This window comes from Schistocerca nitens, chromosome 1 (genome assembly GCF_023898315.1).
Source record: "Schistocerca nitens isolate TAMUIC-IGC-003100 chromosome 1, iqSchNite1.1, whole genome shotgun sequence".
NCBI classification, from domain to species: domain Eukaryota; kingdom Metazoa; phylum Arthropoda; class Insecta; order Orthoptera; family Acrididae; genus Schistocerca; species Schistocerca nitens.
In genome coordinates this window covers 219,551,516-219,578,006 of record NC_064614.1, presented here as the reverse complement: position 1 = coordinate 219,578,006, position 26,491 = coordinate 219,551,516, and the positions used below count along the sequence as shown (strand labels likewise).

At 37.6% G+C, this 26,491-nt stretch overlaps 1 protein-coding gene across 1 annotated transcript in view; it reads left to right on the top strand.

Moving 5' to 3' along the window:
- LOC126246096 (prosaposin) overlaps window positions 1-26,491 on the top strand; it is a 73,427-nt gene that overhangs the window by 30,512 nt on the left and 16,424 nt on the right. The window contains exons 7-12 of the mRNA XM_049948369.1: window positions 8,963-9,151; window positions 13,144-13,263; window positions 20,784-20,958; window positions 21,077-21,228; window positions 21,331-21,465; window positions 21,594-21,734. Of these exons, the coding sequence (XP_049804326.1) occupies window positions 8,963-9,151; window positions 13,144-13,263; window positions 20,784-20,958; window positions 21,077-21,228; window positions 21,331-21,465; window positions 21,594-21,734 (912 nt within the window). The remainder of the gene's footprint in view (window positions 1-8,962; window positions 9,152-13,143; window positions 13,264-20,783; window positions 20,959-21,076; window positions 21,229-21,330; window positions 21,466-21,593; window positions 21,735-26,491) is intronic.

The window sequence follows — 26,491 nt, the reverse complement described above, 5'->3', positions numbered from 1 at the left end:
CCACGTGGAATGTTTCCCTATTTGTAGTGGGGAAGGTAGTGAAGTGCAGTAATTGTTACTAAATAGTAGAAGCTACTTAGTTTCATGCCAATTTGTCTCGGCGACAATTCTTGTGCTGTTTAATATAGCAAACATTCCAGCAAGGAGCAACACTCTGCCCCATGTGCAGTGTGTCAACAAACATGTGTAGATGATAGCAGCACTGTTGACCTCTGCAAGCCTTCAATAGGTGCACAATGACCGTTCATAGTAAAAACTCAGATGTCAGGAAATAAGTTCTTCAAAGATTTTGAAATACGTTTTTGTTGAAACCTCTTTGCTCATTAAGAACATAAGGATGCTGTCTCCTACTGCCAAAAATTTAAATCAAGTGCTAAGGTATCTACTGTCGGGAGCGATGTGCAAAATTTTCAAATGATTTACGAGGTGTTTTCAAAATGTAAGGTGACTTTATATTTTTATGAAAAAATATTTATTTATTCGGCAATATTCATGTTGTCCCATTCAAAGTAATCCCCCTCAGATACAGTAAACTTGTGCTGACCCTTCTTCCAATCCTCGAAGCACTTCTCATAAACAGTTTTTGGTATAGCCTTGACTACTTCCAGCAATGCAGTTTTTATTTCCTCAGTCATTGAAAATTTTCATCCTTTCATAGGTCTCTTCAGTTTTGGGAACAGTAAAAAGGCACAGGGGGACAAATCCAGTGAATATGGTGGCAGAGGCATGTTTGTCGTGTTTTTTGGCCAAAAAATCTCTCACGAGCAATAATGAATGAGCATGTGCATTGTCATGATGCAAAAGCCATGAATTGTTTTTCCACAATTCTTGTCGTTTTTTGTGTATTGCTTCTTGCAAATGATGCGTAACATCAAGGTAATACTCCTTACTAACAGTATGACCTTGAGGCAAAAATTCATGCACTACGCCACGGTAATTGGAAAAAAAAACAGCCAGCGAAACTTTGACATTTAATCGAACTTGGCATGCTTTTTTTCGGTCTTGGTTCTCCGGAATGCTTCCATTGGGATGATTGGGCTTTGGTTTCGACATAATAACTGTAAACTCATGTTTCGTCACCAGTTTTGACTCTTTTTGAGGAAATCTGAATCCCCATTGACGTCATTAAAGAGCTCCTGAGTAATGCTCATGCAATGATTCTTCTGATCAAAATTGTAAAGTTTTGGAGCAAACTTTGCAGACACACATCTTATGCCCAAAACATCCGAAAAAATTGAGCGACACAAGCCACTCAATATGCCAACATCCTCAGCAACTTCTCTTATGGTAATTCCACAATTTTCCAAAAAGATTTTCTTCGCAGGTTTGACATTGCATCTTTTGTTGATGTGCTGGGGTGTCTAGAGTAAGGTCACTCATTGTCACCTTCTCGGCCATCTTGGAAGAGCTTGTACCACTTGCAAACATTTTTTTACTTAGAGCAGACTCACCATATGCCACTGTAAACAATTTTTATTGTTTTAGAGCATGTAATTCCATTTTGCACACACAATTTGACGCAAATTTTCAATTTTTTTTATAATAATTGAAAATCACCATGAACACTAAAATGTGTCTAACCCTTCTATCTGGCAAAAACAAATGCAATTGCTGTACACTTGCAACTGTGAACATATGTTTGGGACATGTGTACCACCATAAGAAAGAAAATCGATAATCGAATGTACATTGCCTTCGCAATTTGAAAAGTCACCGTACTGTTTGAACAGCCCTCGTATGTGTGTGTTCTTTAAATCTTGTTTCGGAAGAGTGCCATCTTCCTAATATAAAAGCAATTGCAGTCACCGCAAGTAAATTTTATAAAAACCTGAATCTGAAAATTTATTATAGTTGATTTGCTGTTCATTGCAATGTTTGTATCATCTGCAAACAAAACAAACTTGGCAGCACTGGTGAAAAGGTCTTTGATAGTCACAAGAAAAAGTGTATGTAGATAGAACCTTGTGAGACACCAAATGCAGTGAGTTCCCAGCAGGATGATTGTCTCTTAGCTTAATTCATGCCTCTTTTGTATTGACATACATCGTTTATTGTGAGAGATAAAAGATTTCACACATTTTGCAGCATTTCCTGTTACACCATAATATTCTAATGTACGTAGGATATTGTGACGTACGCAATCCGATGTCTTAACAGGTAACAAAATACACCTGCAGCCTGTAATTTATTGTCTAAAATAATTGAGTACATTCTCACTGTACGTGTAGATAGCCTTCTCAATATTGGAACCCCCTTAGAAACCCAAACTGTGACTGCCAGTATGTTACTTGTTGTTAGATGGTTAAGAAGCCAGTTGTATCTTTTATAACATTTTAGTGTACTGGCAAAAGTGAAATTCGTTGGAATTTTGATGGTATTTTGTTATCTTGCACAGAGGCTTAACTTCAAAATATTTCAACCGTTCAGGAAATGTTCCAATGATAAATAACTGGTTACACAGGTAACTTAATATTACTGTACCCAGAAGCACACTCTTTAAGTCATTCTGTTAACATTTTATCATAACTACTAAAATATTTTGATTTTAATGATTCTATGGTGGACACAATTACTTCTATTGGTATAGTGAGGACCTTATTCATGTTATTTATAATGAGTGGTCTGAGTGATTATGTGGCAGCATCTACTGAACCTGACAGCCCTTATTGTATCACCAACAGTTATGAAATGCTTTTTAGGAAATTATATAGTACATACATTTGTTCCCAAAGTATCACCAATTCTTAATGCTATTTGCTCCTATTCATCTCTGGTTACACCAGTCTCCTCCTTCACCATATCCCATATTTTCTTTATTTTGCTATCTGATGTGATTATCTTTTTCTCATAATGTGTTTGCTTTGGTTTCCACGTTACTAACTTCAGTATTTTGCAGTAGATCTTGTAATGAGCTATAGCATCATTAGAGTTGTTTCTCATTGATAGTTTCCTTTTTGCCTTGCAAGATATTTATCCTGTAAGTAATCCATGGCTTTTTTATAATCTTTGGCCTGATCTGGTTCAGTTCTGGAAGTTCAGTTTCCAAATATGGTAAGGATAATGTTATGAAAAGTGTTGTAATGTTCATTCAAGGCATGAGCACTGTACATGTCACTGAAGTTCATTCCTTTGAAAAGTTTCCTAAAATAATCAACTTTTGTCTTAGTGGCTACCCTCTTGAACTCAGATGTAGTAGATTTATATCCTGTTCAGTATCAATGTTTAACAGAATGAACTGCATCTCATGATCAGAAATGTTTTTGTTAGCAAGTGATATATTTATAGAAAGGTCTACTTTTGAACAATTAGCTACCATAGTTGAAAAGTTTAAGGCAGGAGTTAAATTGAGTGAAAGTGTTACTCGCTGTAATAAATTCTTACTGGAAGAGTTTTTTAAAAAATCTACATTAAAATTACGGGCAGCCACTACTTGTTTTTTGCTGTTACACTGGCAGATAAAGTGTCAAGGTGATTTATGAACAGACTAAAATTATCTGCAGGTGCTAGATATACACTCACTGCCATGAAATTCTGCTTCTGTCAAACATGCACCCTTATGCTGCTCTAAACAAAATTTTTGAATGTCTGTGTTCTTCAGGTTATGACAGTTTCTAATGAATATGGCAACTCCTCCTTTCTCCATTTCTCATTTACAAAAGTGAGGTGTAACTTAAATCTTAACAAAAACAGTTAACACATGTATACCAGCCAGCATATGATGGGCAGAGAGGCAGGTTGTCACATTGGTTTTCTGACTGTGGTCTTCCAATATTTTGATATTATAACATTGACTGTAATAATATTAAGTAAAAATAAATTTTCTGCAGACTCTCTCTCTCTCTCTCTCTCTCTCTCTCTCTCTCTCTCTCTCTCTCTCTCTCTCTCTCTCTGCCCCCCCCCCTCCCCTCCCTGCTCTAGGATAGGATGCCAGAATTAAGTTGATCTCTTAAAACAATATTTCTTTCTGTCCTTCCTATCCTAAAAAAAAAAAACGTGCTGATCTGTGTCCTACAACTACTAATATTTTTCCACTCACTATATTTTCTGTTTTTAGCCAAAGTAATTTACGTTTCACTTTCTTGTTGAGGTGATGGCTATGCCCAGTACAATCCCATCTATTAACAGAATCAAGAGAACCACACCAATATGTGACCTTATAATCCAATCTTTTTCTGGCAATATTTCAAATGGTCCACTCACTATAACCATAGTGTGACTTTGTGAAGTCTTTACAAAGCGATCATAAGTCCTCTGTCACCTGCCCCATACCAAATAAACGGTTAACAGTTACTGTTTATTTATTTCCACATGTTTCAAAGGTTTAAACTTCCATCAGGTAGATTTATAAACATTCACATGGCTTATCTGTATTGCCGCAATAGGATGCAGGTAAGACGGCAGCTGAGTGAAGTGTTGCGATGTGGCCATTTGCCTTTTCCATGCTGTCAGCACTATGCTGCCAGCTGAGTTCACTGCCAACAGTTGCATGCTTAGCAATATTGTTTTTGTAAGAATTTCACCATTCCAATGGATATCCTGTTCACCTAGTGAAAACTATTCTTCTTATACTTAATTTCACATTTCAGTTTGCCCTGTTCACCTAGTGAAAACTATTCTTCTTATACTTAATTTCACATTTCAGTTTGCCTTTCTGAGCAGTTAGTCAACCTATTTCATCGTTCTCAAACTATTTTTGATCTGCTTGTTTTGATAACATTTATGCAGCTACAGTAGTAGTAGTAGTGCACTTTTCATCCTTACACAGTAATTACTCGGAGATCAAGAGGCTCGTCCAAGATGGAGTAGCATGGAGAACTGCATTAGTCCAATCTTTGGACTGAAGACAACAGGAACAGCAACAACGAGAACACAATTCATTTTACTGAGACAAAACAGTGTTAGTGGTGGTGTTTCCCAAGTTAAGAAGCACTCCCGTGGACTTGTGATGAAGGAATTCTTGTAGTCACAAATTTTTGTACAGTTGTAGGAGGAAGTGCCACGAACAACATTCTAAAGATCCTGACCGATGTGATAAGATCGTTGGGGTTGGGGGCAATTTAAAGATCACTTTTTATATTTTTCTTGAATAACTGAAAAACCGTGGTGTCAAGCAAAGGTATTTTCCAGTGCAAAATTAATTTAGTTTAAATTTTCCACGAAAAGGTCCTATTAAAAGCAAACATTAAACTTGTACACCATGTCTATATCAAGAAATAAATTGTGTTCCTCTGGTGTAACAGGGTGGATGGTAAGGGTAACGTGTGGGATAGTCGCAGTGGAAAGGAAGTCACCAGATTGTGTTCATGAACTTCACTCCTTAATAGTTCTGCAAACTGAAGAGTGAGCAGGCGATTCATCCCTCTCTCTTCCCCCACTAAATGTTGAGAAGCAATTTCTGTACAGGGTGATTCACATAGCTGTACCAACCCACCATACTTCTAGAGGGGGGGGGGGGGGATCCTTCACAGTAGCTGTAGTGTCCTTAGGGGAAAGGCAGCCTCCCCCACCATGAGCGCTGCTCACTTTCCAGTTGACATAGGGGCTGTACCTTTTACAGGGAGACTCTCTCTCCCCATCATACCCTTGCCAGTTTTCTAATGTGAGTACTTCAAGCACATGCAAAAATATTAAAAATGCAAATTTCATTAATAGGTATTCAATGTTACTCACAACATACAATTTAGAGGTATTGATCTGTAAGTAAGGTCTTGAACTTGAAAATACAGAAAAAAAGACATTCATTGGGGAAGTGATATCTACTTCTAAGACTGAGGTTTTTGAGTTAACTTTAACAAAAAAATGTTGAAAATGGACTGTTAGTGGAATTCATTAAAAACAATTTTTCAGAATTTTGAAATATGAAGTAACTGACTAGATTACAATATTTATTTTCAAAGGTTGGTCATAAAGAACACCACCCCCCCCCCCTTTCCCCCCTGGTATTGTGCTGCTGCACTTAGAAATGGATCACACATTTAATAATTGGTTTTTAACCCAGTTCATTTGAAGATAAACTTAAGTTTTATTCTGTTAAAGTAATATTTTTAAGTAGTTGCTGAATGACACAACAGGCCACAAATACTTTTAATGTTTTATTTTGTTGCCATAACTGTTCATTGGTAGAACACTATGCTGGTCTTCAGCTGGCTTATATTTTACTCTTATACAGATTTTTTCATGATACAAACTTTTTCATCAACAGCATGTCATCTGTTCCACTTTGCACAAGAATGTTTGGGTATATAGTTCCACTTTATATAAGTTGTTTTGTTAATAAAAATATGCAAAAATTCTTGCATTTTTTTATATGTGATGGAAAAATACTTGTGTTCACTTTCAAATGTTCCAGCAGACGGCTATTTATTTTGTTGTGGTCTGTGTGGTTTTCTAACTCGATGTACACTGATGAGCCAAAACATTATGAGCACCTACTTACTACTGTTGGTACACTTCTGAAAAGCAATTCAGAAGTGATCCTGTATGCCATGATTTGACAAGTACTTGATAGGTTTGCAGAGGTTTGTGGCACCAGATGCCTATGCACACTTTCCATAATTTATGCATGGTTCGTTTGGAGGCTTGGAGCTTGTGCCCGCTAGTACCCCAGTTAGGGTTCATTGAATTCAGGTAAGCTGACATAAACATGAGTTCACTCTCGTGCTTCTCAAACCATTGCAGCAGATAGTTGCCCTGTTGAGATGCCATCACTGTTGAGGAAGACGTCAAGCGTAAAAAGTTATAGGTGGTCCCAAATAATGTTCATGCAGTGCACAGCTGTCGTGGTGCCTTCGATGACTAAGACAGGTCCCGTGGAAGCCCAGGTGAATATCCCCCATAATATAATACTGTTACCACCAGCCAGCATCCATGGTGCGCCTCGTGTTTCGGGCAGCTGTTTGCCAGACGATGGCATATCTGGACCCAACCATTGACCTGATTAAACAATAAATGGGATTAATCTGACCAGGCAACTTGATTCCATTGATTCGTGGTCCAATCTTGATGATCCCGTGCCCACTGTAATCCGAATTGACGATGTTGTTAGATCAAAATGGGAGCACATAGGGATCCTCTACTGTGGAACACCGTGTTCAGCACTGTATGCTGAGTGATGTGCTCCAAAACACTTGTGCTTGTGCCAACATTATTTTGTCATTGGATCTCTCACAGTTCGCCGCATTTCTTGCTTTAGAGAGTGGGGAAGTCTCTGAGCCCTATGTTGTGTGATAAGGTATGGATGTTCCACTTGTCGTCGCCTACTTGTGGTTTCAGCATTCTTCAACCTCTTTCCGCAGATGCTCATGACAATAGCATGTGAACAGTTGAATGTATTATTCTAAATGAGCAGCTGGAACCAGCCAGTAAACATTTTCTAAATAACTTCCTTGGGCTGCTAAAAGAAGTTACACACACATGCACCCCTAAGTCACACCACTGCACTTTAAGATAACCAGTATATAATTGAATAAAGATGAACTATCATGCTGAACAAATATCTTGCTCTCATCCCACCCTCCAACTTTTTAATTTTGTATTTCCTGCAATTAACTTATGAACTTTAATAATAATTAAATATCTGTATATGTAAATGTATGTACACATGTCTACTTCACAATATGCAATTGGTTGACTTTGAAGTATTTTGTCAATAAATTCCATTGATAGTAGTAAAAAAATCTTACTAAAACAATTTGTCCTAGTGTCTTTTAATAATAAAGTTCACTCTTAAGAGTTTCTAGTATCAACATGCTACATTTTGCATATCCTATACATCACATTTGCTCTTTTTACCTCCCGAGTTGATATTTAATGAATAGTGTCTTTGCATCTTTGCTTAATGATGATCTTTGCATTGTAAACAAAAACATCAAGTTTATAGCACAGTGCTCAAAACTCATTTTAAGAATATTACGAAGTGTGCCACAGTAATTTATTTACATTATGTGTGTTTTGTGGAATTCAAGAACATACACATCAAGCCAGAAAACCACATGGACCACAAAAGAATAAATCGCAATCTACTGGAAGGTATATAAGGGACTGCTACCACTTTGCATAATATATAAAAGAATGCAAGCACTTTAGCATGTTTTTATTAATGAAACAACTTATAAAATGTCACTAAATACTCAAATATTCTTGTGCAGTGTGGAGCAGATGAAATGCTGTTGATCAAAACATCTGTGTAATGAAAAATATTAGCATCTGAAGATGGGTTGGTAGCCAGAAACTGGTTGTGGCAATAAAATAAAAAATTTGAAAAGTATTTACGGCTGGTTGCATCATTCACTATTGTTAATAGCTTCGGAGTTCACAAGATCCAATGTGGATAAAACCATACTTTAAATAATCGGCGACTTTTTTCCAACCTTAAAACATAGGAAACTATTAGTCCTACAGAAGAAAGGAACAGAATCCTTTTTGTAGAAAATTTGTGTAGTGTAATTGTGTACTGGGAACATTTTTGCTGGAAGACACGGTTTTAGAGTTCATTACCTCTAAATGCCCACCCCAACCCCTCACCACAGTATGCACACTGCGTCAGTCAGATTTTTTAGTATGTTGTTCATGGCATTTCCTCCTATCACTGTACTAAAATGGCTACACAATTTTTTCTTCTCCTAAGTTTCCTTCATTGTCTCAACTAATGCATTGCTCTTATCTTAATATCCTCCGCATTGTTTGTGTAGTGCTCCTTAAAAGATCCATAGTGTTACACGACCAATGGTTCTCCCATTTGCGGATTAGTACATAATTTTAGATGATGGTGCAATCTACATGTTAGATACATAGATAAGGTCAAATTCTGAATATCTCCACAGTCTTTTGTACTTTTGCATGAATTGGTACATCAATGGTAAAGCTGTATTTTATGTAACATTAGCATAAAATTGGTTTAGTATTTTGTTGTCATTACTCAGTATTACATACTGTTTTAATTTTGATCAATTTATTTAATCAGGATAATGTTGAACTGACAATTGAGTCCTCAGTTGGAGTCGTGGCGGCAAATAAAGATGACCTGCCATGTGATTTTTGTGAACAACTTATTATTCACCTGAGAGATGTGTTAATTGCTAACACAACTGAAGCTGAATTTAAAATGGTTCTTCGTGGACTCTGCAAACAGACGGGACCTTTTGCTGAGGAAGTAAGTAAATAATATTCTTCTGCAGTTTTATAAAAATATAAATTTAAGTACTGACCTTCTCTGTTTTAGAATGCAGACATCTTGCATTAAACTGCATTAGATAAAAACTATTGAAAATGAAGTGCAGTGTCTGATTTTTGTATGCCATAATGCAGTGTACTGAGTTGATTCTCAACAAAAAGCAGTACCTAATGTTGTTAAGACAAGCAAAATCAGTTATATGTGCATAACATAATATACATATAAAAAACAAAGATGCTGTGACTTACGAAACGAGAAAGCGCTGGTACATAGACACAATAAAAAGACACACAAACGAATTTCAAGCTTTTCCAACCCAAGGTTGCTTCATCAGGAAAGAGGGAAGGAGAGGGAAAGACGAAAGGATGTGGGTTTTAAAGGAGAGGGTAAGGAGTCATTCCAATCCCGGAAATGGAAAGACTTACCTTAAGGGGCTCCGGAACGCCCTATACTTGCAATGTTAAAATAACGCTTATAAATTACATCTTTCCTCACAAAGTATTTGAGGTAGGAAGTTGAACTTTTTACAGATTATTTATTGGAATATGGGCTACAACTTAACACAGGGATTTTACAAAATTTTAGTTCAGTTATTAACGATGATTTTTTTTCAATTGTAATGAAAATTCACAACATTTTTTTTTGCAATTTTTATTTATATATTCAAAAATATACAGTTTTTTGGAAAAAGGCTGTGTTAAATTATGCAGAAGGTACTGTGTAACATTTACTGAAAGTTTGAAACAAATATGTTTGGAAGATCCTTAGAAAACATGTAATTAGATTGAGAAAATAAAAGTTTTGGGAATCGAGCGACAAATATTGGATTAACTTTTTAGTGCATTCCAGGTCCATAGGATGGATTATCTTCATCCTCTGCAAACTCCTCCTCCAGCTTCCTCTTGTTCCTCCTCCTGTTTACTCTTGCTTGTATTTCTAGACTCTTTACAGCCCTGTCTGCAGCCCGAAGGCGTTCCTTGTCTAAAGCAAGCATCGCTCGTACCATGTTAGAACCTATCTTCATTCCCATATTTCTAAATACCTTGCACCCTACAATGTTGCCATCATTGAAAGTCGCAACAGCATCATACACACCAAAGTGAAGTGTTTCTATTCCAACAAATACAGTCTTGGCGATTCTCGACCATATAACACTATTTACACTTTCATTGGGGTTTTGAGTTTTTTCCGTGAATACACTTTTTCAACAGTTCAGGTGCTGCTAAGTCTCTGAAAATAGGTTTTATCACCTCCATTATTGCATGAGGCAGACTATGCTTATGAGTGTACACTTCACCAGTTAGCAATCCTTTGTTATATTTACACCAACTGTCTTCTTCTTTGGGACACAAGCTATGTTGGGGATTTTCATTGGTTGAAGAAGTATGAAAAAAAAAAAAAGAGCCCAAACAGCCTTCTTCATTTCGTCGACACTTTGTGTATTTTGCCTAATAGCCATTCCATAATAGTTCTGTATTTTGTCAATTACACTGTCAGTTAACCTTCCCTTCCCATCCAACCCTTTACCATCACTGAGTTTTTGTTTTTTGTACGAAGCTTTCAGTCGCCGAAGTCTTGTTCCCATTCGCTTCTGTACGTGTCCAATACACTCAAATTTCTGCACTACATCATCATCACCATAGGGCTTCAGTCCTTGAACATGTTTGAAACTTTTAGAATCACCGTCACCAAGGTAACTAACATACCGCACTTTATCACACGCCTCAGAACGCTGGAATATACTGGCAACACCAGCCACTTCCATTCCTCCACTACTGCCACTATAGTTAGCTTTGCAATTATTTTCATGTGTACCTTTATATTTTTGTGGACATCTACAATACTTTGATATTACTGCTACATCTAAAACTTTCCCTGTATACATACTGGTGGCAGATACTACACCATGAAGAGATGTGTCCCCCCGTTTATGCCAGGTACCATCGAATGCTGCAGTCAAATCTCTGTTACCATTATTTTCCATTACTGCGTCTTCCACAGCATTCTTCATAGATTCTATACAGACATCTTCTACTTTAGACCCTATTAATTTATTATAGGTCGTAAACTTGGTTGGGGGATTCGGAAGATTCATGATGCCACAGAAAATTGCACCTGCAGTAGCACCCTTACCAACTGAACGCAAGGAATAAACAAATCTAATGTTGTGTTCGTAGATTTTGCTACCATTTTCTTCAGTTGCAGTTACTGCAACACTGTTCCAAAAGGTGGTCATTTATGAACACTTATCACATTTCAGTTGTATTTCACTAGCAAGTTCTACGTGCTTTATTATGGAGAGTTCCAGACCAACTTCACTACAATGAATACATCTTACACAGTTTGAAAAAATTCCTTTGAGAACCGACATATCAAATATTTCATTCACATCCGATTCGCCCATAAAACATTCATAGTTTTCACTCATTGAACCAAGCTTCTTCTGTGAAGTATTTTCTTTCCCACTTTGACTGCTATGGGCAGGTGTACTTGAGAGGTTAGGTTCACTCACTTGGTTATCGTCTTTATTGTTTACAGTAATGACACATACCTTTGGCTTTCCAACATTTCTCCTTTTCTTAAAAGCCTTCAGAGGATTTCTAATAACTTTACTTTTACTCATTATTATACTTCAACAAAACAGAGACTCAAGAAACAGAATTAATTATGAATATTTTCGAGGTAACGACAGAGTAAATAAACATGAAACAATCGACAATCACACCAGCGATATATATTGAACCATCACAGGTTAGCCACAACACATACTTTATCTCACATCACTAAAATGTACCTGATGAACACGGACGTTAATAATAACACCATTTGACAGCGCCACAGTGGGTCACGCCCATGTAGAACACATTTAAAAAAAAATTTAAAAATAGTTGTAGTCTTCGGAATTGAATAAATTATATATCTATTAAAAGGTAATAGTCTGCAGATTCAGAAAACGCAAAAAAGTAAAAATTGAACTTTTCATGATTTTGAGCCTTTCCGGAGCCCCTTAAGGGGGAAAAAGGATAGATACGCCCACACGTGTGCACACGCACATATATACAGACACAGGCAGACATATGTAAAGGCAAAGAGGTTGGGCAGAGATGTCACTTGAGGCAGAAGTACAGAGGCAAAGGTGTTGTTGAATGACAAGTGATGTACGAGGGGTGGCAACTTGAAAATACATTTTTTGCAAATTTGATCATAAATAGTAAGACTGAGGTAATAGCAGGAACAAAAATAAAATTTATATTAGGAAAGTAAGAGGTCTTGTACCCCTTTCTGGTTGCAGAAAGAGGGGATAATTGTAATTCTAGTATAAGCATGTAAGTTTTTGTCCACTCAAATTCGTAGCAAAATTTCAGTAGTCAAGAAGATACTAAAAAGCTGTGGTTACAATTTGCTGTGAAGACCTTGTGATCAGTGGCTTAGTGACAAATGTCTCTATGTAAAATATTTTAAAGCATTGATGAACAAGAGAAAGATAGCTAGAAAAATCACATGGCTATTACATGTGTACTCATGTTGCTGGATGTTCCTAGTCTTATGTCTGTTACTGTTCGTATTCCTTTTTACTTCCGATCTGTTCTATCACTGTCTTTTTCATGAATGATCTACAGAATGCAGGTACCAGAAAGTAGTTTGATGTAAGATTTGTGGCACTGAGATAAAGGGAAGTTTGGTTGACTGTAAAGAGATCAAAGTTATCATTGTTGGGGACAGGTTTACTCACATATTACAGGTATCTTAATCCAGTTTCACCTGGTGTAGAATTATTAACGATTCAATACAGGATTAACACACACAACATCTGTGTAAACCAACAATAATGGAAGCTGCCTTGAATAAAATCCTGTTCTTGGAGTTCTTGAAGTCTGTATATTTATCTAATATTTTATCACTTGTGAACCATTCATATTATACAGTTATATTAATGTTTATAAATTGATTCTTTGGTTTGAATTTTTCAGTGTCTCACAATTGTTGACGAATATTACGGAGCAATTTACAACTTTCTTGTAGAAAGTTTGGTTCCAAAAGATGTGTGCAGTGTTATGGGATTATGCCCTAAGCCTGAAAATGCAGGAAAGGTAAGATAGATTTACTATAGTTTCACATATGCAAAGTTAGAGAAAAATTGAAATACCGACATGTTTTGGTCAATGTAAGCCATATTGGCTCCAATGGCACATAACTCGGATGAAAATTCTCCCCCTCCTCCTTCCTTGCACTGTCTGCTTCTCTAAATTACTAGACATGATTTCTCAAGTACTAATTTCTCTTTCTTCCAAGGATTCAAATTTAATTTCCGGAGCATTTGTTGCACTTCCGTACTGCCTGTACCAACCTCTTCATGTCCTAGCAGCACTTCTCGGAATTCATTCCATGTCTGTTGTCAGACATACTTGACAAGAACTCGAAACACTGGAACAGTATTCTATTTCATACCACTACATATTGTTATCCGTAAATGTTTATACAGTATGACATGCTCAAGATGTTCACAATTAATCTTTTAATCAAATACTATGCAGTTCTTTGTCTTTGTTGTAGGCATTGTCTAACACTGATCCACATTTAAGGAGAGCTGCCATTCTTTGTATCAAGAGGAAAATTTTGTCTGTCGTTCTGAATTTCCTTACAATCATCAAATGATGATATTTTTCTGTACACAATGGCATTGTCAACGAGTTACCTTACAGTGCTGCTTGATCTTATCTGACAAAATATTTATGTTTATTGAAGCATTTAAAGGTCATATCACACATCCTTTGGGCTTGGCCAATGTATTTTCATTTCTGTGGAACATTGACCATGCAGTATAACAAACTTGGTTATCTTAATGAAATATTCACAGAGCCAGTCACACATTTCTGAAGATACTCCGCATGATTGTGTCTTCGTCAATATTAGATGCTGTGCGACAGTGTCAAACGTCCTACGTAAATCGAGGAATATGGTATTAGTGTTCAGTTGACTGTGATGTTTGAAAAATGTATGAATAAAGCATGCTGTGTTTCGCACAAGTGGTTTTTTCTGAATCTGTACTAATTCTTGGAGACACGTGTTGCCTCTCCTCCTCCCCCCGCCCTCCCACCAACACACACACACACACACACACAGGAACATCATAATGTTTGAACTTAGAATACACTTCGTATTATGTAAGACATCAGTGGTACTGGTCTGTAATTTTGTGCATCTGATTTATTACCATTTTTTTTTTTTTTTAATTGGAGCAATCTGTGCTCTTCACCAGTGACACAAGACTGTTTGCTGTGCAAGTGATTCTCAAAAGATATGAGCTAGGAAAGAAGCCATATCTACTGCATATTCAGTGTTGGGGGCCTAGTGCCTTCCTCACTTTAAGTAGTGTTCGTTGTTTCTCAATGCCAGGAGTGCTAATATTTGTAATTGCTCATTGATAGGTATGTGCAGCAATATGATATTGATTTGGTAACATAATCTTATGCAAATAAATCTGTAAGTGAGAAATTTAAGATTTCTGCCATCTGTAGTTAAGACATTAGGTGCCTTCACAGGAGATGGAATGGAAGGTTTTGATCGACTCAATGACTTTACATATAACAGAAACTTAACGGTATTTTCTGATAAGTCTTTTTCCAGCGTCTGACTAAGAGTTATTGTAGAACTCGCTCATGTCCTTTACTAAAAGTGCCCAAGTTGCTATTAACTTTGCTGTATCGCTAACCTTGCTATCTGTATTATAACGAATATGTAGTTCTCTTTTCACAATTCTCTACAAGTGGTGCCATCAAACCAGGGTCGGTCTTTGCTGACTTCAATTACTTTACTTGGAACCTAGTTGAGTAATTGCTGTCAAAAGTCTTGTAACCCTCAAAATCATAATTTTGAGGAGAGAAGAAAAAGAGTGAAATGTTTGTGAATGCTTATCTGCCTTTGGTAATCAGCTGAAATGAGGCCACTACTTATTAATTTACAATACGTTTGACAGTGTGCGGCTTTTAAATAAAGACAAGAGAGGTGATCGTTGGACATAAATGTGAATGATGGGTAATGGGTCCCCATTGTGTTGATACAAGCTGATTATCACAGATAAAACTGTTGTGTTGCTTTTTACCCCTACAAAGTTTTTCAAAGTTAACAATTTTCAAGTAGTTCTGACTCTTGTGGCACAGAAGTACTGTTTGAGAATATGAGGGTATCTTTGTACAAATGTAATCCATTATCTTGCATTTTGGATTTTTGCGGATTTGGTTTTCAGTAGTGCTCAGATCAGTGAAATATTCTCACTGCATGTAACAAGCCAGAAACAAGTTGTTTGGTCTTGCAATTGCTATTGCCAGAGCCCATTCAGATGGTTCATACGCAAGGTCAGTCTTCTTGTTTTTATCAATTTCCTGTACAATGATCTGACCACAGCTCTAAAATTCTTTAATCACTTGATTCTAGTGCTGAAAATTCAGAGGTTGAAAACTTAAGGAGGCAAGAGGTAATTTCTGGTGATTCCCGTCTGCCTACATTTTCAGGCCATACCCACATTCATATCTTGTCACCAATGTTACAAATTGCTTGACTGCAAGTTGACAGCTGATACAGATTGAATACTGCAGAAAAGTAAGAGTAGGACAGAACAGTACATGCTGTAGAACTGTCCATATGGCAACATAAGTTTCAGTCTTTGATTATTGTGGGTCTCATTCTGCAGCATCAAATATGCTGCTTCTGCCCAAGAATGGTGCAGTTTGCTCACTTCTTCAATATTCTTTCTTTTTGTTTCATTTACAGTGTTAACTGAAGGAACAGTCTTTCACAATACCCACATGAATCTGACGTGGTATGTGGTACCCCAAAGCTAAATCATATTCCCCCACGAAAATCTCTCTGTATGCTCTTTCACTGCATTGTATTGTAGGATTCTCTGCATTGTAATTGTAGGATTCTCTTCTTTAAAGAGTTGATTAGTTTATTAACTTCAAATCAGAACTCCGGCAGAGCATTTCATTCTTATGTGCCAAATAGTGTCTTCCTTGTGCAGGTAGCATCTCATGTGGTTAGTTATCAAATCCTACAGGTCATTATGTAGTTTGCTCAGATGATTCTCGTGCATACTGTTTCTGCCTTCAATTGATATATAACATTTTTGCACCCACCTTTTCAGCAGGGATTTTACCAGACACTGTTTTTAAAAAAATCATGAACCAAATGTGGTTGTCCTGGATTCTGCTGTATTTCTTCTCATTCCTGTACCAGTCATTAAAATTTTATAATTCTAGGAATTTTTCAGTGTTTCAGTTAAATTTTTGTAGTTTTGAGTGGTAAAAAGAGATACTCAAAGAATTTAACGCTCTAACGGTAAGGTGACGTTTCCTGACATAAACGGTAATGTGGTGTTGGATCAGACTCCACCCTCCAAATATCGATTTTTCAGGGTGAAATAAAAAATGAATAATGGGAAAAAGTTTTATTATCAATTAAACACATATAATATTTGTTATAACAAGTTTTTTTATTTTTATAGCCAATAAGTAAGAATATAAAATACTTTGGAAAAAAACAGGAATTTCATTACAAAAAAAATACCTTAATAGAAATAGTCTCTATAAAATTGTTGAAAACATAGTAAAAATCAATAGATTCAGTCATCAACTAGAAACTTGAGTGCTTTAGAAATTCTACAGATAGGAACTAAATGAGAAACATCTCTTACTACTTGTAGAAAATAATTATAGTGTCAGCAGTTTCGAAATATAAAAGTTCTCAATAATAAATGTCTTTGTACACATAATGTAATAAGTGGTTTCTGAACAGTTTTCTGCATAGATATTGTCGACATCCTCTGACTCAGCCTCATCTCGGAGAAACTCGTTGTATATCTCCTCAGCAGTTCTAAGGAGTTGATTCACCATTTTAGTAAGATACTAGAAGAGAAAACAAAACTTAGATGTTATATAAACATCAATATGGGGTTGAATCCTCCCCACAAAAGAAACTAATAAGTGTGACGTAAACAGTAAGGTGGAGTCGGATCCAACCTGAGCGCAGGTAATGTAGGTTTCGGATAGAGAGGGTAGTTGCAGGTCACTCACCAGACTGACGTGTCCTCGGCGTTCTCGGGACGACTGGCTGCTAGGGTAGCTGGAACCACAGCGCTCTCAGAAAAGGGAGTGGGGTCGGATCCAACCCCAACCTTACCGTTAGAGGGTTAACGTTAATCCACTAATGCAGCAATGAAACATAAACTGAAGAATAAAACTTCACTTGCAAAGAAAACTCGCCATTTCCACCAACAAAACACAGAGCACACACAGGCACCTGCCGACAGCAAAATGTGTCAAAGCCTTTAGGGCAGAGACCATACAATACTTCATAACAATAAACTGTATTCGATGAGCATGATGCCACAGCTGTTTACACTTCTAAAGGACCCCACACAGCGATCCATCGCATGGGCAACCAATCAGTTGGGAGATCACACTTGTATTGGCAACTTGCAGCGATTGGTCACTGATTGCAAGTTGCATGGAAATGCCAGGCAATCTGAAGGATTGCACTCGATCCATGCACACAATATGGTTGCCTGGATGGTTGGCAGTGATGTGTGGCAATATGGCTGCGACGTTTCTCTATTTATCGCACCTGGTTGCGCCGTTTTGTTTCACTTCACGTGCCTTGAGTAAGAAATTTACATTAGAATTTAAAGTTACCAAGGGTCAATGAAGTACTTCATGAATTGAAAGTCAGAGATGCCATTTTTATTAAGAAGTAATACAAAATACACACTTAGATTTCAAAATGGTTAGCATTTTGAAGCATGTACTATAGACATAGAATTGATGGCAACATCATAGTAAATCGTGGTACTATGGGCTCCCACTTACCATTTTGAGTTATTTATGAAATAAATACATGCATTATTGAAGTTCTTAACTTCTGAATGGAATGACATACATACCTATTCTAATGTTAAAGAGGACAATTTAATTTAAATGTTCATTATAAATCTTCTCAAATCCCTTATATCATATAACCACAGTTCATAACAAGAGTTACATAATCAGTAGTGCTGCTACTAATGTCATCTCTATAGGCACATCAAGTAAATTGTGGAAATATGTTCAGTTAATTATGAGACTATTAGTCCTCAATTTGTTTTTACTCATTAAGTGTAAAACAAATTGTATTGGCTCACTGGAAATATGTACACAACCCATTTGGCACCAGTGAAAAATGTAATAGATTCTGTAAAATAAGGTACATGTTCCAAGAAAAGAGTTTAAAAACAAGTTTAATAAGGTATAATTCTTATTTATTTTAAATTTGTTTTGCAAGTATTCCTGGGATACGGAAATCGGCTACCACTGCTGTTAAACAAAGCAGTTCATTTTCAGTAGGAGAATTTGTCAACACAGTGACGTTCGTAATACTGATTGAAATTGCTTGGCAAATTCCTTGTTTGTGGGATGTCGGTGCGAGTGACCAATTACAGGTGATACCGAATTAAACGGATCACTGCAAACAGTCACTCACGTGTGGGACCCTTAACACCTAATGAAAAATATTGTGAATGGTGGTTTTGAGAAGCGGTATTATCAAAGTAAATTTCCTTTTATGTAAGATGAATTATGTTACGTGTGAAAATGAGGGATGAACTCCTTAAATCACAGGTCATTTGACTCTCATTCAAAACTTAACATTTTGAGGACCAGCCACATAAAAAAAATTTGACCCAGAAAATAAGCCGTTTATGTCACAATTTAAAATTTTACTGGCACATTAGTGTTTTATGTATCTTAGTGTAACACAGGCTAAAAAAAGACAAATATTATAGTGAAAAATTAGCTTTTCTTGTAGCTGTACTGTAAGTATATTAATTTAAACCATTAATTTTTTCTGATTGTATCTTCATGCAACTTAACATTGATGATACTATTGGCTGACTGCATCACATGTCTTATGCTCTGAATATCTGGTGTCATTGGCTGCCTAGATCACATGACATGGACTATGATTGGCTGATAAAAACACGTTGCAATTTGTTTCAGTGCTTCAGAAGCTCCTGTGCTATTTTGGTGGAATTTGTGTTTATACTTCCAAAATGCAATTGCCCCTCCCACCCCCACTGGGTTTAATTTGCTAAAGTACCGGGAAGTTCTACGCTGGTGCATTAAACCTTTACCATTCAAAAGATTGATAAGTTTTGCAGCTCTGAGGGAAAGTACATTGTCACTTAATATGGGAAAAAATGTATTTTCACATGGGAAAAGTGTGTTTTCACATGGAAAAAGTGTATTTTTAACCAGGAAATCCAAGAAAAATTTGTGAATTCTTCTTTCTTGAGAGGTGTATATTTAGTATACATTCCTGGGACTTGGAGTTCATGTTTGTTTCTTTATACAAGGGATATGCAACCATGTAACAGAGTATAGAGAACATGATATCACTGAAACCATGTTTTGTAAGTAAATAGCAGTTGGAACATTAGACATTCTCATTATTCAGATATATTGTAGACATTCTCTTTAGTAGATTTGATGCCTCTTCGAAATGTTGCCCCAATTAAATGCTGTCTGTGGTTCACCTTCCCCACAGCATTTTCTATGTGATGGTTCCAATTGTAATTGTAGTCCCTAGCTGTTTAGTTCAACCTTCAGTTTGTACGAGTCACCATGTAACTGAAATTTAACAGATTACTTTTTTAATACGTACCTGGATGCTCTCTTACTACTTATTGTTAAAGTTCAATTTTCACTTTTCGTACCATATGGATATCATGTCTAAATTATTTTGCAATTGGTTTCGATCTCCTGACTACTTCACTACACAGTAAAAGAAAGCATCACCTGCAAACAATCCAAAGAAGCTGCTCAAATTGTCTCCTAAATTGCTTTTATAGAAGAGGAGGAGGAGAGGGCATATAACACTCAGTGAGATTTCAAAGTTACTATGAACTGTGACTTTTCTGACAGGAAATCACGAATCCAGTCGCACATCTGCAACGCTTCTCCACAGGCATGCAATTTACTTCAAAACCAGTTGTGAGGAATGGTGTCAAAAGCGTCCTGCAAATATGGAAGCATGGAGTAAAGTTCAGATTGTGTCGGTATCACACATTACTTCACGTGATTAAAGAGCCAGTGTTATTTCACAAGAATGATATTTCCTCTGAGTCTGTGCTGACTGTGTGTCAATAGATAGTTCCCTTTCAGGTGTTGACAGCACTATGTTATTACATTAATGTTGGCATATGTATTTATAATTTGGAGTATTTTCTTTCTTTCACTAGATTCGGCTTTTGAAACTTTTATTTCTAATGACTTTTCCCTGTTGGAATACAGATACATGCAATGTTGTTGTTAATTCATACAATGTAAGCTTTCACGGCCGGTATTGTCTTCACTTAAAACTTCCGGGCTGATAGGCCGTGGTCATAGTAGAAAACTGTCTCCTGACGTTTCTTCTCTGACTGCGGGAGACATCCTCGGAGGTAAAGCGGTCTCCCGCAGTCGGAGACAAAACGTCAGGAGACAGTTTTATACTTCAACAACGGCCTATCAGCCCGGAAGTTTTAAGTGATTGTTGTTAACTGTTGTCTTCGTATACTTGAAGATCTGTTCAAACTTCACAGGGACCACTCTGGCCACTTCTTCCGTTTAAAACAGCTCAAAAATTACAATACGCTTCTGCGGATGATGAACCAGTTATAGTGCCACTTACTCCTTTACAATCAGCTCAGCCCATCATTGGACAAGATGAAGCAAACAGTTACAAACAACTCCATCGTGTTCCTTTGGAAAAGAATGGTAATGGCCCTTGCCATTCGGGGAATGGTATCACACACATAATATATAAATAAGGAATCTTAAGCCACTGTGTTTTGAAGTGGATTTTTTTTTAAGAAGTTTGTTTCATGTGTTTCAGATGTGAAAGTATCTCATCTAGAAGTGAATCAGCTGCCTATTGATAGGATGGTGCTTCAAACAGCAAACACAGTTCAAAACCGTCAGCTCTGTGAATTCTGTGAATTATTTTTGCATTATTTGCAACAGGTTCTGACAACACCTTCCACTGAGGTTTGTAACAGTTCTGATGCGGCTGATAGCTGATTCATGCTAAAAGTTGCAGAGAGCGAAGAAATAACAAATGTTTGTCTTATTTACAAATATTTTTTACAGGCCCAAATTGAGCGTGCTGTTAAGAAAGCATGTTCCGAGCTACCAAAAGAATTTGAAGATCAGTGCAGAGACTTTGTGCAGAATTATGGTGATGCTGCAATCGCTCTCCTTGCACAGGAGATTGACCCATCTCAGGTAAATGGATAACATTCGTGACACACAAGGGTTTTCTCTATATGCAAGATGTTACAAATTCATCCAACTCTGTGTAGCTGAATTTTTATTTGTGCTAGTTTTACTGAAATTGAAATTTATTAAAACAGGTGTGCCCAAGATTAGGAATATGCCCTTCAGAGAAGGCATTAATTGATCTTTCAAATGTTGTGTATGACAAGCCTTCCTGTCCATTGTGTCTTCTTGCTGTGCAGGATCTCCAGAACACACTGAAAAATAACAAGACTGAGGTAAGTAGCATCGCTAAACAGTATTTAAATACTGTTGCATAATGAGGTGATGTAGGAAATTACTTAATCTTGCAGAGTTTAGTTAGTTATGTGACAGGCCATATTCGTGATAGACATAATGTTGTGCAATTTCTTAATTGAAAACATTTACTTACAGTCTTGTGCTTTTCTTCAGAATAAGTAATTACAAAGTAAAACATCAAATCTGTTTCTGAATACACTTCTACTAGCTACTAGAAATTCTATATCTGCATGGATTCTCAAATCCTTTTCTAGCTGTGAATTTTGCTGCTCTCCGTGTTGGATTTTTCACTCTCAAAGTGAATAAATGTTTGCATTATCATATTTTGTACAGTGAATACATAGTGGTTCATAATGAAAATATTCAAAATATGCTACCTTCCTGATTTGTATGACAAATGTAACTGCCATAAGCTTTTTCCAGTTAAAAACAGCTATTCCTGAAAGTATTAAATGGACGCATTACGTATTTTCTAAACTTGGAGTTTGTACAAAAACTGTTGATCACTTTCAGAAGATCATTATTTACTAGCTAAATTCTCAGCTTAGTTGTTGCTTTCACATCATTACATATTTTCTTTGTTGATACTTCTCTCCCACCTTGACAACAATACTACAGTCTGTACATCAAAAGAAAAACCCTAATAGTTAAAGTGGTGCCGAGCACAGTTGCTCTTAGTGTCCACCACAACCTATCACATAATGTGACCTAGTATGTCTCTATGGCAGTGCATAAATGTTGCCACACATCTGTAGTAAACCATTGTTTTCAGTCACCTAGATTCAGTGTAACCACCAGCCTTTTTTGTTTCACAACATGAAGTGTAGTACCATTTGCAAAATAGATGATGGATCATTGAAATAAAATAAGAGAAGTAATGGACACATGAGGTTGAACCCTGTGGAAAAACATCTTTGTCCATGGACATGTGATATCAATCTGTTTGTTACTTAAGCAGCTAGTGTAGCTTTCTGCAATGCAAACGAAACCAAAGAGTTGCTAAACCTTGTTATCATAAAAACATTTATCTAATTGCGTTTTGACAGGCATGACCAGCTTAGTGAATGTATAAATAGCTCCCAGTAGAACAGCATTTTTAAATTAACTTTTTTAATATCCTTTATTACCTAGATTAGAGACAACCAATGGAAAAATTTGTAAGCAGAGAGTATGGCCACTATACCTCAATCAAAAATGAGTAGGAAGAAGAGTATGGGCAGGGCTGTGGCATTGGTTCAGATTTGTATGTGCACACAATAGGGTTGCGACAGCAACAGCTAGGTATTTATGTTTTAGGTTCATTCATGTGCTGCCTGTTAACTTAAAGTATTGTTTGCTTAACAGAATTGTTACAGACTTACCACTTTCTGTGCACTTTCACAACATAGTTTAGAAAATTATGTCACCTAAAGTACATGTTGCACACAATGAAAATGATATGCAAATGTTGGGTTATGGCCGCATACCTCATCAACAACTAGTACCTGAACAACAGAGTGACGAACACTGGTGAACAGAATGGGAGGCATCAACAATCTCGTCTCTGGGTGTTACTGTGGTAGCTATCCAGTAAAAAACTGTCAACAACTTTGTTGTTCAGATCCTTGTATAGTGGTTACTGTTTGTGCAGTTGCCCTCCTGTCAGTCAGGGATGAGGGGTTGTCAGTTCAGGTGGATAAGGGAAGAAAGGAGATAGGAAGGATGGCCGATTGCTCAGAGGGGGGTGGTAGGCCTAAGAGATGAGAATACTGGAGAGGAAAGGCAGCAGGTGTTGGGATAGGATTGCAGCACACAGCACCGTAACCAGATAGTGGGGAGTGGTTTGGGAAGGACTGACGGAACGGAGGAAGTGGAGATTGATGAAGAGGGTGTGGGTGCAGAGGGCTGGTAGAGATTAAGGCCAGGAAGGAACGAAGAAAGTGTTGCAAGTATAAGGCCCACGTACATATTCAAAAAAGATGGTGCTGCAGGAAGTATCAAGATGGCACATGTTATGAAGCAGCCATTGAAATAGAATATTTTGTGCTCAGCAGTGTGTTCTGTCGCAAAGTGGCCATATTTGTTTGGGGGGACAGTTGGTTGGTGGCCATGACCTTGTAAAATGTTGCACAAAAATTGCAGCAGTGTTGGTATATAATATGGCTGCTTTCACAGGTGACCCTGCCTCTGATGTGATAGGATAAGACTGTGAAGGGACTGGAGCAGGATATGCTTGGGTAATTTGGACAGGTCTTGCATATTGGTTTTCCACAGATATAAGACCCATATGGAAAGTGGTTGTATTATATAGGTAGGTTGGACAGCAGAATACTTCCTTAGGAGGGGTGGGAAGTATTGTGGGTGGGACGTCTCCCATTTCTGAGTATGAGGATAGGTAGTTTAAGCCCTGGCAAAGGATGTGGCTCAGTTGTTCCGTAGGAGTGGTGGGGATTAGGAGTGTGAGGATATGGCACAGGAAATTTATTTCAAGACTAGGTCTGGGGAGGAGTGCTGGTATCTGAAGGGCTGAGTCAGACCTTGAGCATACTAAGCAAGGGAAGTATTGCCACTGCAGATGCAGTGTCCAGTGGTGGCCAGGCTATATCTAAGGGATTTTGTTGGTGTGACAGGAATGACAGCAGTCAAAATAAAGGTGTTGTTGAGTGTGTCTGACATTGACATGGGCATGGATGGAGCCATCAAGAGAAGTAGGAAGTAGTAAACACCCAGGAAGGTGGCAGTTGGACTGAGGACCAGGTGAAGAAAATGGTGTGTGTGGGGGGGGGGGGGGGGGGGCGTTAGGGTAGGGTGTCTTATCTGTGATTCTACATCATGAAGATTTCATAAGTGAGCCATATTGGAGGGTCTCAGAGGCTACTAAGGTGGTTTCCTGTAGGTGACCTGTAAACACATTTGTAAAGGACATTGCCATGCTACTGGCTGTGCTGCAGATTCGCTTATAATCTTACCTTTGAAGGAGGCTGTAATTAGATATGTAAGGAATGGGCTGGTGGATTTGGAGTCTGAAGGACGCTGGAAGATCGTGATTGAACTTGGTGTTGATCTGAAGTTGAGGCCTTTAATAGGAGTGAAACTTCTGTAATATATACATTCTTAGTGGATAGGTTGAAACAGGGTGTGGGATATGTTTAGTTTCTGGATTTTGTGGGATATTTGGAGTGAGTTTTACAGATTTGGCAGATAGAAAAGCCCAGCAAAGTGGAGTCTGGGCTATGAGTGGTTGATTTGTGGGGGAGGGGGTGGTGCTTCACTGGGGTAGAAGTGGTGTAGTGTTGCTCTGATGCAGTAATTGGGTGTCGGCAAATTTGATCATTTTTGAGGTGGTGTCTGAAGTAGTATCTCAGGTGTTGGAGAGCAAGTGTGTCCGTTTGGGAGATATGGTTTAGGTAACTGGATTTCACAGAAACAGTATTGCAGCTTAGGTGGTACAGAGATGCCATCATGAATATTTGTTTCTGTTGTATTGTGTTACTGAGGGATAAGAGATTGGTGGCATCTGTAAATTTGAAGGTCATTTTGAAGCAAACTTTTATAGTTAGGCAGTCGTGGGATTCCGTGACGTAGGCAGCATTTAAGGAACAGGATGTGAGACTGGGTCTTAGCTAAGGGTAGAAATATTTTTTTGAACTGACACAGATTGCGCATGCGTCCATTTGGGATGGAATGTTGCTACATAGAAGGAAAGTAATGTAAAACTACTTTGGTTACTGTCGGGTAAGCTCTGGGGAATGTTGGAAGTAAGTCGCTGGTGTTTGATGGACTACACTTGTGACCAATAGCAGTTAATTTTGGTAGAAACTGCGGTTGACCACTTTTAAATCTTATGTAGTATATGATTAGCTAGTTTTGTAACCACTGCAGTCTCATCAAATTGTGGGCATTCAGAGGAATTTTATTTTGTAGATCAAATGTAGCTCCTCCCTAGGGTTGTAGTGCTGATGAAAATACCAGGACCTAGATAGTCTACTAGAAGTATACAGGGGAGTAATAAAGACTGTTATTAACAGTTGAAGAACTGAGCGTAATTGTGCATAAACACAACTGAAATTATCGCTAAGATTCTGGACAGTGCCCTTCCTTGGAAACAATATAAATACACACATGGGTACACAGGCTGCATTAACTTGCTGGTGATGTAACTCTGTTGTTAAGTGTGGCAGAGACCATCAGCCATGTAGTCATTATGATTCGTAACCACTGTGATGACACCTTTGTGTAAAGGATGGGTGATAAGTTCTCAATTAGTTTTCAGTTTACGGTCAGTTGTGTGTTCTGTAGAAGTGATGTTGGACTCGGTGGGGCAGATTTAGGAGAGGAAGGTGAGGCCAGGTGAGATTTAAGAAAGTTCTGAAAGATAAGGAGGGGATGACTGGATGGAAGGGGAGGAGGATCACATTGAAGGGAGGTTGAAACAGTTTTAAACAAGGTTTTATGTGTAATTTTGGTTAGCTTTTGTCATTGGGTTACGTGGAAAAGAAATGTTTCTACTGCAGAGAACAGGTAAAGGAAAGAAGATCCTTGTATAGGTTTGAGGCTAAAGGTGAGGCTTGCGGAAAGCACTCGGACTTCTGTAGTGGCCAGAGTGCTGCCTGAATAGTTGAAAACAATGTTGCAGGATGGGTGTTCAGAAGTAGTGGGTTTCATAGAGGGTGGAGAAAGGTTTTGGGGATAAGGAAGGCAGAGTAAGACAGCGAGGTGTGGCCAGGGAGCCGCGACAAGCTGATGTAGTTGGATG